The following is a 14,773-nucleotide window of genomic DNA, read 5'->3' on the forward strand; positions in this document are numbered from 1 at the left end:
GAAAAATTGTAACTCGGTTGAAATCTGCAAAAATCTGCATGCAATCCCCCGTAAACCGTTCCTGCACCCATCTACACTGTGTACGTGCACCCCTAAGTTGGATCGGTACCCTGGTTGCATACACCCCCCCAAAATCCAACATGCAAACCGACGTTTGCGCTGTGATTCCTATTCACAAGTGTACTTACGCCTTCCTTCGAGTGGCGGTTAGTATGGTATGATATATTTTATTTGTCTCGCGCTCATACACAAGTGTTTCAGAGCGTGACATGGCAAGGAGGGGAACAGGGGAGAACACAACACCGATCTTACTAGGCCCAGTGACATTGAGAATGCGCAGGCCGAGAGCTTGTCCGATCAAATCCCTGAACAGGTTCTGTGCCACGCAATTGTGGGTGTGTAAGGGACAGCCTGCAGGCTGTTTGGTGGAACCGCCACTTTTTAGTAAGTTCTTCCCCATTTTTGGTGTTTCTGCCCCCTTCCCAGCCCTCTGCGCTCTAAGTGGAGTTTTGTGCAAGGCCCTCGACAGCTTAGGAGACTTGCCGAGCCTGCACGAACTCCACGCAAGTCCAGGAAAAGTACCATGCATTTCATTCCATGAATCGACAAATGCCGATTTGCGCGCAGTTTGGCACACACGTTTCCTATTTTGCATGCAAATAATTCCATGAATCGGGCCCTTAGTTGGGATCTGACAGGTGAATTACATGATGCATCTTAGAAGGGGGAGGGCCAAGACCTTCCTCCTGCCATGGCCAGCCTAATTAACTATCAACGGCTCCATGGATCTACCCTGTTTGTTTGTTTAGCCCCTGCAGATGGAGGCAGCAATTGACATAATTAACATACTAATAGAATATACTTCAAACAGGCCTGCATAGGACCTGGCTGCAAAGTTTAACAAAAGAGACAGGAAACCCCAACAACCTTTCATATGCACTGTGCCAACCTGAAGCCAGCTCCTGCCTCTCAGTATCAAGGGCAGTGACCTGTCATGTCTGGGACTGTGTATTTACAATAGAATCCCCGCAGAGGGGGCCCATTCAGAAGGTAAAACTATGTGGTTTGGCGGCGACTGAAAGGCTGGTATCGCTGCAGCTTTAAGGGAGACCTGCCACGTTAATCAGGAACCACAGAGAGCTCAATTAACTGGGGTAACCCTTTGATCCACAAATGACAGGAAGATGGGTGGGACTTAGTATTACATGTTTTCACCCATTTACGTTTTCTGTTGCAAAGCACTCTGGTTATGAACTCATGCATACAGCAGATTGTTGGTGGGGACCCAGGATTGATTCATTAAGGCAGGCTTAGCCTACTCCAATCACTGGGGCCCATTTGGCTTTAAAAGAGGGATGAGCCCCTCGTTTGGGCAGATAATCTGTACACTTTGCAAGGAGGAACAAGAAGGACTCATCTGGTGAAGGAAGGCCAGGATTTCCAAAGAAGGTAGCACGATCCCTCCCCTAAACATCTCCCAGGGAACAGAGGGAGATATTGAATCCAGTGGACCCTCCAGCAGCTCCAGAAGCAGTACCCAGCCAGCACACAGTGTGCCCTGCTAGGCTCTGCAAGCTAGCTTCCCAAGAGGTAAGCACCAAAGAGTCTCTGAACCAAAGCCAGGACAAGGCCGGTGCCTACACCACTCTCCTCAACTTTGGGCTGTCTGCCTTAAAGGGCGGCACAAGCCCAGTGAAGAAGCTAGGAGGAGTGCATCGACAAGCATCAACCAGCAACCACCTTAAAGGACATTTATGAGCCAGTCAAGCCCCTCAAACTGCAACTGACTGCACCGCTGACTGTTGTCATGCCGCAGTCACTAACATAGTCCGAGACGCCTCGACTAGTGTTTCAGACCCTCCAACCAGCACTGAGACAATGATCCCTGATCCTGAGCCACTGTGTAGGACAGCCTGCGGCTGTCATCCAGCCTCGCTCACCGAACTGCCTGCCGCCTGATACCCGCAGCTGTCTCCCATCGTGAACTCTGTCGCAGGAGCTGTAAAGTGCCCTGAAACCGACTCGACCTTGTTGAGCACCAAGATCTTCCACAAGCACAAGGTACATTATGGTTCTGTTCCCCTGGTCCTTCTCTGAAGGCCCCTAGTGACATTTTATGACCAATTGCTTCCTTTATGCAGAAACCAAGTATCCTTGAACTATGGTGATTACTAATTTTACCGAATACCCTCCGGTCAGTATCCAGAGTGCATCTCTTTTCCTTCTTGAAACTGTCTGTCCTCAGCGTTCCTATACAGGGTGGTTTGCATTTTGTGTGTGCTAGAACTGTCTGTTAAATAATAATAAAGTAGATATATTTATACAACCTGGACTGGACAGTCCCTTTTATCATTGGGTAATAATTGTATTTTCGCTGTGTAGCAACTAACCAACGATCCACGACTTTGCAGAGATAAGCCTCTCATTCCCTCCACGTTACCAAAATTGGACATGGAGGTTTATAATTTGCTTGTGTTTCCATTCTGTTTGTATCCCTTCCTGTGTACTAGAGGTGTGGGACTGGTTGGTGGTTTATAAACCGATGCTGTAGCTGGCTGGCACTTCAGTCATTCACTGTAACTTCCTCTGGTGACCCCTTGCGCAAGAGGTCACAAGAGGAAGTTACTGTCCCTTTGTTTCCCCAAGACGCTGAGGTGTCTTTAACCCTCAGCGAACCTGGGGATTCCAATAAATATTTCGACGTTTATAAAAGATGACTTGAAAAGCCATCTTTTATTTCCCGACAGACAAAGACGACAGACAAAGACGCCTCTGGCTTTGTCCGTCATCAAAGCTTTATAAAGGATGGCTTGAATTGTGCAATTTTCAAGCCATCTTTTATAAAAAATAGAAATGTTTAAAAAAGATGGCTTGAAAAATATGCAAACCATAAGGTAGACACACAAATATATAAATCATATATCTTTGTGTGCGTACATTACTATGGTTTGTGTACTTTTCAAGCCATCTTGAAGTACACAAAACATAGTAAGGAACGCAAAGAAATGTATAAATGTATGCATTTATACATTTATGTGCATACCTTACAATGGTTTGTGCACTTTGCAAGCCATTTTTTATAAACAGTTATTTATAAAAGAAGGCTTGCATAGTACACATAGCTTACATGCATTTATATGTTTGTTTGCATACCTTACTATGGTTTGTGTACCTTTTAGGCCACGCCCATTCCAGAAGCCATGCCCCCAAAGGACCTCCAACCCCTTCTCCCCCCTCGATTTCTTAACCCACTTAAAGCCCTGGGCAGTGGCACTGCTACGTTCCCACCTACAGAATCCCCCTTATCGCAAAACCCCTGCTCCCTGTTCCATGCTATCCTCACTAATGGGGGTTCAAAGGTGTGGGAATGCCAGCCCGTGGATGTGTAATAAATAAAACACGGGTGCATAAGGAGTGCGAATCCTCTCCCACGTAGCGTAATGCGTTCTGCACGGATATAGAACGTGCGAGTCTCCCACACTCCCTGGCAACCATAGAGGTGTAGAAATGAACCACAGCTACACAAGCTGTGAGAATCCCTGTCATTGCAACAGGTGATACGTTGAAACAAGATGTGCGTCTTTCACTCCTCTCCCTCACCCTCACCTGGTCGCCCCATGGAAACGACACACATAAAGTGTGAAAATTCCCGCCCGAGGGGGTGATAAACAGATACAGGAGGAGTGGGGGTCACCGGCCCTTCCCTGTCACGAGCGAGGTGTAATAAGTGGAACGCACATGCACGAGACATTGTGAGGTCTCTTGCCCAAGGAGGGGTTTTAGTGACACTCTCGTGCAATGTTCTCGGTGGTTTAGAAAAACGAGGGCCGCTTTTCTAAACCGTCAGAGTGTGCAGAAAGCCGTGCCCTGCCATTGGGCATTTACTTCAAGTTAACACCACACCGGAATGAATTATTGAGCGCATGTAACTAGCCGCGTTCAGCGCAGCGGTGTAACGTGATCCTTCCTTACCACACAATGATGGGCGCGAAAGGTAAATACGGTAACTAGGCAAACACTACCTGCAGCCTGCGAGGCGGACACTGGGCATCGGCGGTAGTTAACGCTCACTGAAGTCTGTGATAGGAGTCGAGCGCTGGGCTCAGCTGCCCCTAACCCTGCGGCCACCAGGGCATGGACTCGGCTGCCTGCCCCCACGCCCCGAGAAGCCACTGCAGTGGGGACTGCAATGAGAGGCGAGCCCGTGCTTCCTGGACGCAGGATCCCTTCTACGGGATGTCAGCAGAGGGACAACTTTTGATGAGCTTGGACAATGGTCTTAAAAGGTCCTGGCAGGACCCCCTTCTTCAGCAGGTGTGATCGACCGGTGGATGTGGCCTCCTCCAGGTCTGCACAGCCTTGGCGAGTCGGCCCCAGGAGGGGCTGCATAGCTAGCCCTGGAAGATGACATGGAGCTGGAGAAAGGTCCTCCTGAGTGTCCAGTCTGCTTTTCCGCCTACGACAATGCCTTCAAAGCCCCCCTGATCTTACCCTGCGCTCACACCTTCTGCCTGGAGTGCCTGTCCAGGATATGCATCTTCAAGAAGGAATCAGAGGTCTTCCCCTGCCCGCTCTGCCGAGCCCCCGTGAAGGTGCCACCGGGAGGTGCCTCCAAGCTGCCCACTGACCTGAGCATCCTGTCCCAGTTCCCGCCCTGGAAGCAGAACCTCCAGGAGGTGTGGCTGGAAGGCTCCAAGCTCTGCTGCAAGAGGAAGGCGGATGTCCCGCCCTCCAGTGTTGCCCAGGATGAGGACACAGTGGTGACCATCGACTTGCTCTGGTCTGCGGCCCACCCTGTGGCCACGCCAGGGGACCTGGTGGCAGTGCCTCGGCAGGGCCTTCTCTCCAGGTGCAGCTTGCTCTGCAGGAACTGGGCGTATCTTATTTGGATTTCCACCTTCTGCCTCATCCTCCTCTTCATCATCGTGTTCTTCCCCTCCTACATCCACTTTTAAACGCAACTCCAGTGCCCATCTACGAGAAGGGTTTCACCCCATCTAGGTACAGGTCAATTATCCAAATACACATGGTTGTGATCCCTTTTGGTGGACTAAATGGCATGCCCAAATGGTACAGCGCCCAAGACCTGGGAACCCCACATGTTCCTCAGTTGCCACTACCAGGTGATAACCAGTCTATACAGCTGGCTTGCAGGCGTTGACTAGTCTTTCTTTTTCTCTGAGGACTGCCTAATATTGGAGGAGGAAAGGGATCTCTCATCAAAGGATTTCTTTCCATTTTTGCAACAAGAAAAAGTCATCTTCTGCACACGGGGTACATGTGCGATGCATCCGTTGAAAGGATGCATTGCCTTTTCACATTGGTTGTGCAGCCATAGCTTAGCCCCTAGTAATGCTGACGTCACTCTGATCACATCAAATTGTTGCTTCTTTTTTAAATCAACCTTTACTGCAAAGCCATTATTCACGTGACCTCTGGCGTTCCAGAGCTGATTCGTCCTATTGAATCCCTGGAACCGTCAGGGATAGACTTGAGCATTTGCAGAGCATGATTTAGGGTTTTCCTGTAAAAGTATGCCATTCCATGCACTTCATTTTAACGACAGAAACCACCAAATAGTGTTTTATTTCATTGTGAAACTGCAATTCAAAGGCAAATCTTCCTATGGCATACATACCAACATCATCCATTCCATTCGGGAGGCTAGCGTCCAGGCCTGGTTTTAACTTTGCATTCTGGGACTTTTTAGTCTGGATTTATAATGAGGAAATCCTGGACTACAAGTCCCAGAATGCAAAGTTAAAACGAGGACTGGTCTAGGATTCCCCAAGTGGAATGGATAATGTTGGAATTTATGCTATAGAAACTCTCCTAAATAAGATGCATATGCCTTACCTTATAAAATGACCATATGCGAATGGTGGGATCTTTGCAGAAATGCTGGTATTGAAGGGGTCGGTTCAGCATAATGTATGTATTTCCTGGAAGCTTCATATGAGTTCAGTAGTAATCTTTTGAAAGCCTTTTCTGTCCAATCAATGAATCAGTTATTATAAAGCTTTACAGAAAATGCAAGACATTCTGTTTTTTTTAATTGTTTTATTGCAATCTTTTAAGATGTGCAGATGGTGTTTTGATGGCCGTGGCCCCACATTCTTCACGTATGCTCCCTCTGGGTAAAGGGAGGGTATCAGAGTGTGAACAGGGGGTATGGTTTCACGATGTCCTGATTAGACAATGCTCTAGAACCCCAGTCTGCTTACCACAGAATGGGCAAGTCGTGTGCGCCCTCCTCTTCGGGCAAGCCCAGGGTTGCACATTTGCACCTTATCATCAGAATCACCTACATCCAGTTCTGGCTTTTTGCTCTAAATCACTTTGCATGATGAGACATGCACTTCATGTATTTTCGATTTCCCCATCATAAGTATAGGCCTACAGCTCCCAGCATGCACTGTGCTGTCATCTAGCATTCCAGGACGGGATGATGGTGACATGATCCACCCTAGGGGATCCTCATACAGGGCCCGGTTCATGGAATTTTTGCATGGTTCAAAGTGACTTTGCCCTGCCGACACAAGCCCCGATTCATGCAACTGTGCAAAGTGTCTTTTTGCAGGGCAAAGTCAGTGCAAAGTCATTTTGTACTGCAAAAATGACTTTGTACTGACTGCTTTGTGCGGACTTTGACCTGCAAAAAGACACTTTGCACAGTTCCATGAACCAGGGTCACAGTCTCTTTGAAGTATCCGCACTTATTGATCTTCATGGGCAATATCAACACATGCCCATCATTTGTAAACCCACCCAAAGCACCGTGGGTCACGTGATAGTGTTTCCAAAAAGACATGTCGCTCCAAGTCTTCCAGGATCCGCTGATTGGGCCCACAATTGCACAGACCAGCACCTCAAGCGTTCCACAGAGTATTTTGGTATTCAGACAAAATCCCACACATGAATATTGGGATATGCCGTAATGATGACATGAACAGGTATGTTTCAGATGAATTGATACCGGTCCAGTGTAAACTGAGAGCAAGGAGTTCTGCAAATGCATGGAAGGACACAGGATGAGCTCACCATGTGTTTGCTTTGGGGGGGTTGGGGTTGAGGGGGGCGGCTATGTGCGGCTGATGGGGAAGGATGTTCCTGCGGATGAAGGTATAAGAACTTGAGAAACATTGAGCTCGGTAATAATAACATATGTTGTTTGCCGCAATAGAATATGGTTCACATTTGATTTAACAAGTGTTATATAAAACCTGCTATTGTTGTTGTTCTCATTGTTTCTTGGAGGACTGCCAGGAAGGCCTCTTTTTAAAATACAAACTGTAGAAACAGTATAAAGACATGTCTCCATTTTTAGGGTTACTCTGGTGGCCATCAGTGGTCACTAACAGGCAAGTCCGAATGTAATTGACTGTTCTCTCGCTCCTTTCTTCCAACTTAACTCACCCACCAATCCATTCATCCATACACCCATTTAGCAACCATCCACCCATCCATCATCCCTCCAGCTCTTTCAGTCCAAAACTCCATTACTTCATCCACCAACAATCCATCCATCCATCGCCCTTCCAGCACCCTTAATACAACCCTCCATTCCTTCACCCACCTAATCCTTCACCCATCCATCCATCCATCCATCATCCCTCCACCACCCTCAATACAACCCTCCATTTCTTCATCCACCCAATCCTTCACCCACCCATCCATCGCCCTTCCAGCACCCTTAATACAACCCTCCATTCCTTCACCCACCCAATCCTTCACCCATCCATCCATCCATCCATCATCCCTCCACCACCCTCAATACAACCCTCCATTCCTTCATCCACCCAATCCTTCACCCACCCATCCATCGCCCTTCCAGCACCCTTAATACAACCCTCCATTCCTTCACCCACCCAATCCTTCACCCATCATCCATCCATCCATCATCCCTCCACCACCCTCAATACAACCCTCCATTCCTTCATCCACCCAATCCTTCACCCATCCACCCATCATCCATCCATCACCCCTCCACCACCCTCAATACAACACTCCATTCCTTCATCCACTCAATCCTTCACCCATCCATCATCCATCCATCGCCCCTCCACCACCCTCAATACAACCCTCAATTCCTTCATCCACCCAATCCTTCACCCACCCATCCATCGCCCCTCCAGCACCCTCAATCCACCCCTCCATTCCTTCATCTGCTCAACAATAAATCAATCCATCCATCCATTCATCCCTCGATTGCCTTTCCAGCTTCTTCAGTTCCGTAATTCGCCCAACAATCAATCAATCAATCAATCAAACAATCCATCCATCCATCCATCACCCCTCCAGCCCCCTCCATTCAACTCTCCATGCCTTCGTCCCCAATGATCCATCCATCCATCCATCCATCCATCCATCCATCCATCCATCCATCCATCCATCCATCCATCCATCCATCCATCCATCCATCCATCCATCCATCCATCCATCCATCCATCCATCCATCCATCCATCCATCCATCCATCCATCCATCCATCCATCCATCCATCCATCCATCATTCCCGCCTCCAGTACCCTCATTCCAACCCTCCATTCCTTCACCCACCCAAAAAAAAAAAAGTTGCCCTTCCATCCGCCCTTCCGTCCATCCATCATATTGTGTATCCTCTTATCGGTGGCACCTGAACCGCCAAAGAACCTGCAGAGCACCCCACAGCGGTGGGACCCTCCCCCCATCCCCCCACCCTCCTTTCCTGACCAGCGTGTCTTCTCTCAGTCCATGAGAGTACTGATTTCAGAGCAAGAACAGTGACTGGCCAATCGTCGGACAGTGTGCCGCTAAGCGATTGGATTGGTCATATGAATATATTTAAATCAATCCTAATAGGGTGAAAGACTTTGAAACAGAGTCACCACTGCGCTTTAGCTGGAGGTTTGCAGACCCCTGCTGCCCCTCGAAAGGGTTCAGGAGGAGCTGAGCGCCGCCAGTGAGGGGGGCGCTCAGTGGCCGAGACAGGTTTCTCTTGCCTGTGTTGTGCCATAATTACATGTTATGCGGGATTGCTCAGCGCACGTCCTGCCCCACAGGTTGACTGGTTTGTACAGATTGTTGCCACACCTCGAATTATGCAAGTAATTTACAGTGACCACGGTGGTGAGGATTGTTGGCATAAATAGATTGCAGGCACAGCTTCATGTAGTCATTTACAAAGTGACCACACAGTTCGCTGTCATGTCATTTCCTGTGAAGTCACTTCCTCAAGAGTTATGTCAAAACCCAGGTCCTGCGACACCTTGGGAAATCCAAAAGGTGGCACCCCTGCTTTGAAATACCAATATGCCACCCTGAATCACGTGCCAGTTGCTAGACTCAGTTTAAGAGCACAACATCCAACGCATACGGACATTCCGCGCAGCATTGCAGCCTTCACGATTGTGCGCATTTGCCAAACGACTGTCCCTCCTGGCAGCCTCGTGCCTCCTCTGATATAGATAAATGCTGCAGAGCTATAAATACAGCAGCACATTGAAATGTAGAACATGTACAAAATAAAACTTGTGTTTTAGGTAAGGATGAAATGACGGGTTAATTGCGCATGGGCAAATGCATTAACGGGAGTGCAAATGTATGCGCGTGGCCGACATTGGATCGCACATGCAGAAACGCAGCGTAATTGTTCTGGCACTGTGTGTGATGGTGTGTGATATGCCCTGTATGTATGTTGTGTCCCCTGGCAGCACTGGCCGCTAGAGGATAAAGCTTTTTTCTAAAGCCTGAAGCTCCGGCTCATGTGCAAGAGATTCAGGCTTCAGAAAAAAATTCCTTTTTCCCATAATGGTGGCGCCGACACCTGCAAGGCATCCCTTTAATGAAGAGATGCCCATCGTCCGGTGCCACCGTTATAGAAGAAAAGAAGAGGCTGCTGTAATCCGAGGCATTTTTTTACTAAAGCCTGATTCGTGGGAGCTTCAGGCTTTAGGTGAAAAGGCCTCGCCTTCCAGCAGCCTCACCTTTTCAGCCTTAATGGTGCTGCTGCCCCCGTCAAATGCCTGGCGAGGGACAGCACCATCATTAAGGCTGAAAACATGTGGCTGCTGTCCCCCGCCAGGCATCTCTTTAAGTAATAAATGCAGAGATGGGGGAGTGGGTGCTGATCTTTGCTGCCTAGCTGGGGTGCCTTTTGCCCATTAAGCCATGGCTCGTCAAGGGGGGGTGGCTTAACAAGCCATCAGGCAACCCTCGCCATTACTCCACAACACCTTGATGAGCACCGTCTGATTTATCCATGCCACTTAGGCACTGGCTAGGGGACGATCAGACACATCTCAAAGGTCACAACAGGTCAGTTCCAAGCCAACGCCAATAGGACGGGGCCAGGGGTAGTTATGTCTGATTTTACAACAAGCCAGTGTCTCCCCGAAAGTCTAGCAGGGTTAGGCCAGGCCAATCGGTCAAATCTAACAACCGCGTGGAGCCATTTTGCGATTGGAAGTAAAAGATTAAAGAAAGTATGAATTTAATTAATTACTAATTACCCCCTTGAAATACTTGTATTCCCGAATGCCCCGAAATGTCCAGGAATGAGTCCCTGGTAGCCTGCCAGGACAGACTAAGGCCTTGATTCATGGAATTATTTGTGTGGTAAATAGGGACATTGCACGCCAAACCGCACGCACAACTCAGTTTGTCGATTCATGGAATCGTCTTCGTGGGACTTTTTGGTACTGTGCAGGGACTTCGCACAGGCTTGGCACGTCTGCGAGCGGCCGAGTGCCTTGCACGAGACACCTTGCAGAGCGTGGGCATCGCCTGTGCATAGACCGGAGTTGTGGGCGGAAAATGCAAAATGGGGAGGGAAAAAGGGAAAATGTGGGCGTTACGAGGGACGGCCCGCAGGCAGTCCATTGCATGCCCCTTATTGCATGGAACGATATGTATTCATGGATCCAACGCACAACCTCTCTGCTGGGCAATAGCCACACAATGCACTCGAAATATCCATCACCCGAAGGCAGGCATACAGGCACTTGCGCCAAGGAATCTATGCGCAGAGGCAAGATCGGGCATCAGATTTAGGGGTGCATGCACGCAGTCTAGGTTCTGATCACATTTGGGGGTGCTCTTAAGCAGTGTAGCGGGGTGCAGGGACCATTTACGGGGGGCGCATGCATGTGTACCAAGAAATTATGATTTTTATGATACGCAATACACATGTTGAGGACTGCTGGGAATAGTTACGGGGACCCCGCGCACCCCCGCTGGGGTGCTTGCCTAGTTGGGGGGGTACACAGGCTGTTTTTCCCCCAGGCGCATTGCTACATGCGCGAGCAGTGCGCAAAGGTCTTTTTCCAGGGCTGGAATGGCTCTGCGTGTGGGTGTGTCATGGGTGTTCCGGCTGCGACTTACGCATAGGGTTACTTTGCGTGGACAATTCCATGAATACGTGTGGCACTCAGTTTTTCTTATGTGCGACGGGCCACACAGGTTTGTTCTTAGCGCGCGGACTTTGCGGGAGCTATGCACACTTTTACATGAATCGGGGCCTAAGGTTTTACTGTTGAAATTCAGCGGTTGGATGCCTGCCACTATAGCTTACAACCGCTTTCTCTCCAGACAAAGTGCCCGAGTCATGGAACTTTTAGCACGGTGCAAAGTGACTTTGCACTGCCAACAAACACCCTGATTCACAAAGTGAATTTTTGCAGCGCAAAATGACGTTGCACCACTTTTTTTTTACCAGTGCAAAGTCACTTTGACTTCAAAAATACACATTGCAGCACTCTGTGAATCAGGGTGTTTCAGTGCAAAGTCACTTTTCACCACATACAAAAGTTCCAAGAATTAGGCCCAAAGTTTTTTTGAAAAAAGTACACGTGTGGTGGGCGCTGTCTGCTCAACAAGCCTACAAATCAATACGGCCAGTTAGTGATCACGTTTTATCATTTATTTCGTGGAACAACCATGGATAGGCTAGCCCATAACCAGTAAAGCATAAACACTTCTCTAGTCTTATAGACCTTGGCAGAGTGCATTGTCGTGGGATAATGGGTAAAGTACACAAAACGCGTCATTAAATTCAATGAGGATCAATTTTTCAATATTTAAGTAACTAAATTGCCTTTAGAATGTAAGCATTTTAATTGTAACCTTGGTTGAACCAGAAAAGTTAGCACGAGTTTACTTGAGGTGCAACGTTAAAGTGAACTTTTTTCGTGACAAAAGTGGAAGCATTGTTCCAAGTTTTAGGTTTCACTTTGTTGTGTTAAATCAGTTTGAAGTGTCCTGTTGAAAGACATCTTGGTGGGAAATGCATTGTTATTTCTTGCATGCACAGATATCCTTATTGTTGTTTCCCTGGTTGCTTCTGAAGTCAGAATGTCTGGAATGCAGTCAATACAAGTAGTTAATGACTGCATTCCGAACCTTCTGATTGGCTGAAAGAAGGTCAACAATGACTTCCATATGCTAGTGCCAATTACCTGCAAATTACATAGACTATGCCACTGGTTTATTGGCGTCAAAATGTTTTATTACGTTTTCTTCGTTCCTATCAGTCTCGTTTGATCCGGGTTTGAAAGGTGGTCCTCATTCTCGAAACTAACTTTCTACATCCCACCCCAAGATGCAGATGAACAGGCGGCGGAGAACCTGGCAGCGGTCAAGTCCTAACAATGTAAGTGGGGGGGACTCATCAACAAATGAATGGGATGTGATGTAGCCAGGAATGATCATATCAAGGTAAAATATTCACATTTCATTGAATTGGCTTTGCATAACCACCCAAATTGCACAGGACGAATGGCATTTGCCTTCCATAAAATCAACACACACACAAAACCAAGAGAGGATATTTTCTTCTAACAGTGTTTTTGAAAACGTTAATAGGTGCGCATGTTTTAAACTTCAGGAACCAATACAAATGTTTTCCCTGGGAGTTGCAGTACCAAGATCGGACATTTCACCTTTAGTTGTTTGTTATTCTTCATCAGGTTACATAGTGCAGTGGTGAAGTGTGAGGTCTACAAACCCAATTACTGCAGTTCGATCCCTGAGGTTGACTTAAATTCTGAATAAAGAGGGGGGACTCCGTCCCCCCGCGTGTACCCTCGACTTGAGCCCATTTCTCAAACTTTATTTTGGTAATCAGGCTGCTTTGATGGTTCTGCAGCGTGGACAATGACATGAGAATATAGAGTTTCACAATAAAAAAACGTGCACTATAAGGAAATAGAGCGGCAGTGACGCTGCAGAGAAGAGCAAAGGCGGCGAGTACTCCTGGCGTGGGCTGTAGTCCAACCCTTTAGGTAAGTATAGTCAACCATATTTGTACGTATGGGGTAACACTATAGAGTACGGACCCACCTTTGAGTACGACCCTCTGCAGCACGCACACAACGGACCCAATGCTATGTGATCACAATGTTAGCAGTAGAGCCAAATCATGAGAATTGAGGTGAAGCAACCTGCTCACGATCAAATCATGTCATCAAAGGGGGCTCGGGGGGCTGGAGACCTGATCCACAGTTCATCATTTCGGCAGTCACGAAGGCCAACACTTCTCCTGTCCCATCACACAATCACACAGTGCGTGCGGAACAGGTGCCTTTCACCAGCTAAATGAAGTGTGTGTTACATGAATTGCAAACGCAAACACTACGTTCAAATATGACTCTGAACGATACAGTCCACTGAAAATATAAACAACATGTATTTTCGAGACGAAAAATGAAATAAATTAGATGTTGTAATTAGTGCCTTTATGTGTCTTCTGCGGGGGTCGCAATCCATGGCAAAGTAGTGCTGCGAAGGGTCGTTGATCAGAGGATGCGCACCCGGGGAGTACAGGGGCTCCCACTGTCCCAGTCATTTCTTTATAATTCCAATACGTGTTGCTGGGATTGTCCTGTCGGGAACGCTTCTGCCAGTATCGAGACGTTCCGCATGAAGCGATAAATCGGTCGAGGATCCATGGAATGCCGGGCGTGCCACTTTGATAGACGCCCGCGTTCCAGGGGAGCTGCATCCGGCTCTTCCAGGTGCAGGTTCTGCCATCCTCCTGACCCAGCACTGGCTGCCCTCTTCCTAGTACAGAACACTGCTCCCTAGTACCTCGTGCCCACCCTCACTGGCGCCATTTCTTACCTGACGCTTTATACGTCTTTCCCACCCCTGACATGCCCTCTCCTGAGTCTCCTCTATGTAGCCGCCAAGAAAAGTGAGAAGGGTCTCTCTCGTTCTGAGCCCCTCTCACCGTTCCATGGCAGCCACTTTCCGGCATCAGTACCTTGTCACTACGTATTTACCAGGATTCACAGATTTGTGTTGCTCTGTGGCACTACGTTTCCCAGAAAGAAACAGTTTAAAATTCTCAGTCTTTACACAGTTCTTTCTCACTTCATTTCCCAGGGTGCACCGTTTGAGAATGACAGACTTTAAATATGTCTTTGTCCTTTGTTTTCGAGTAGGCACAGTTTCAGATTTGCATTCTTTGCATAGTTATTTGGCACTACATTTCCCAGAACTCACATGTTCGAATTCACAGTCTTCATATAGTTATTTGCCACTAAGTTTCCCAGAGTGTGCAGTTTCAGATCCCCAGAATTTACATCATTTTCTCAGTATATTTCCAAGCAAACACAGTTTCAAATGTACAAACTTCGTGTAGTTCTTTGTCCCTATGTTTGACAGGAAGCACCGTTTCAGATTTTCAGTGTTTATGCCGTTCTTTGTCACTACGTTTCCCAACAAGCACAGATTCAGTATTATTTATTTATTTATTGATGTATTTATTTATTTATTGTTAATCCTATTTATGGATA

General features: G+C 47.7%; 1 protein-coding gene across 1 annotated transcript; it reads left to right on the forward strand.

Annotated features, from left to right (window-relative positions):
* The first annotated feature begins 4,052 nt into the window (after positions 1-4,052).
* LOC138473590 (RING finger protein 223-like) lies at positions 4,053-6,025 on the forward strand. The gene has a single exon (XM_069612158.1). The coding sequence runs from the start codon at positions 4,410-4,412 to the stop codon at positions 4,953-4,955; it is 546 nt and encodes a 181-aa protein (XP_069468259.1). The 5' UTR covers positions 4,053-4,409; the 3' UTR covers positions 4,956-6,025.
* The last annotated feature ends 8,748 nt before the right edge of the window (positions 6,026-14,773 follow it).

Source organism: Ambystoma mexicanum, chromosome 8 (genome assembly GCF_040938575.1).
Source record: "Ambystoma mexicanum isolate Mex_15411 chromosome 8, UKY_AmexF1_1, whole genome shotgun sequence".
Taxonomy (NCBI): domain Eukaryota; kingdom Metazoa; phylum Chordata; class Amphibia; order Caudata; family Ambystomatidae; genus Ambystoma; species Ambystoma mexicanum.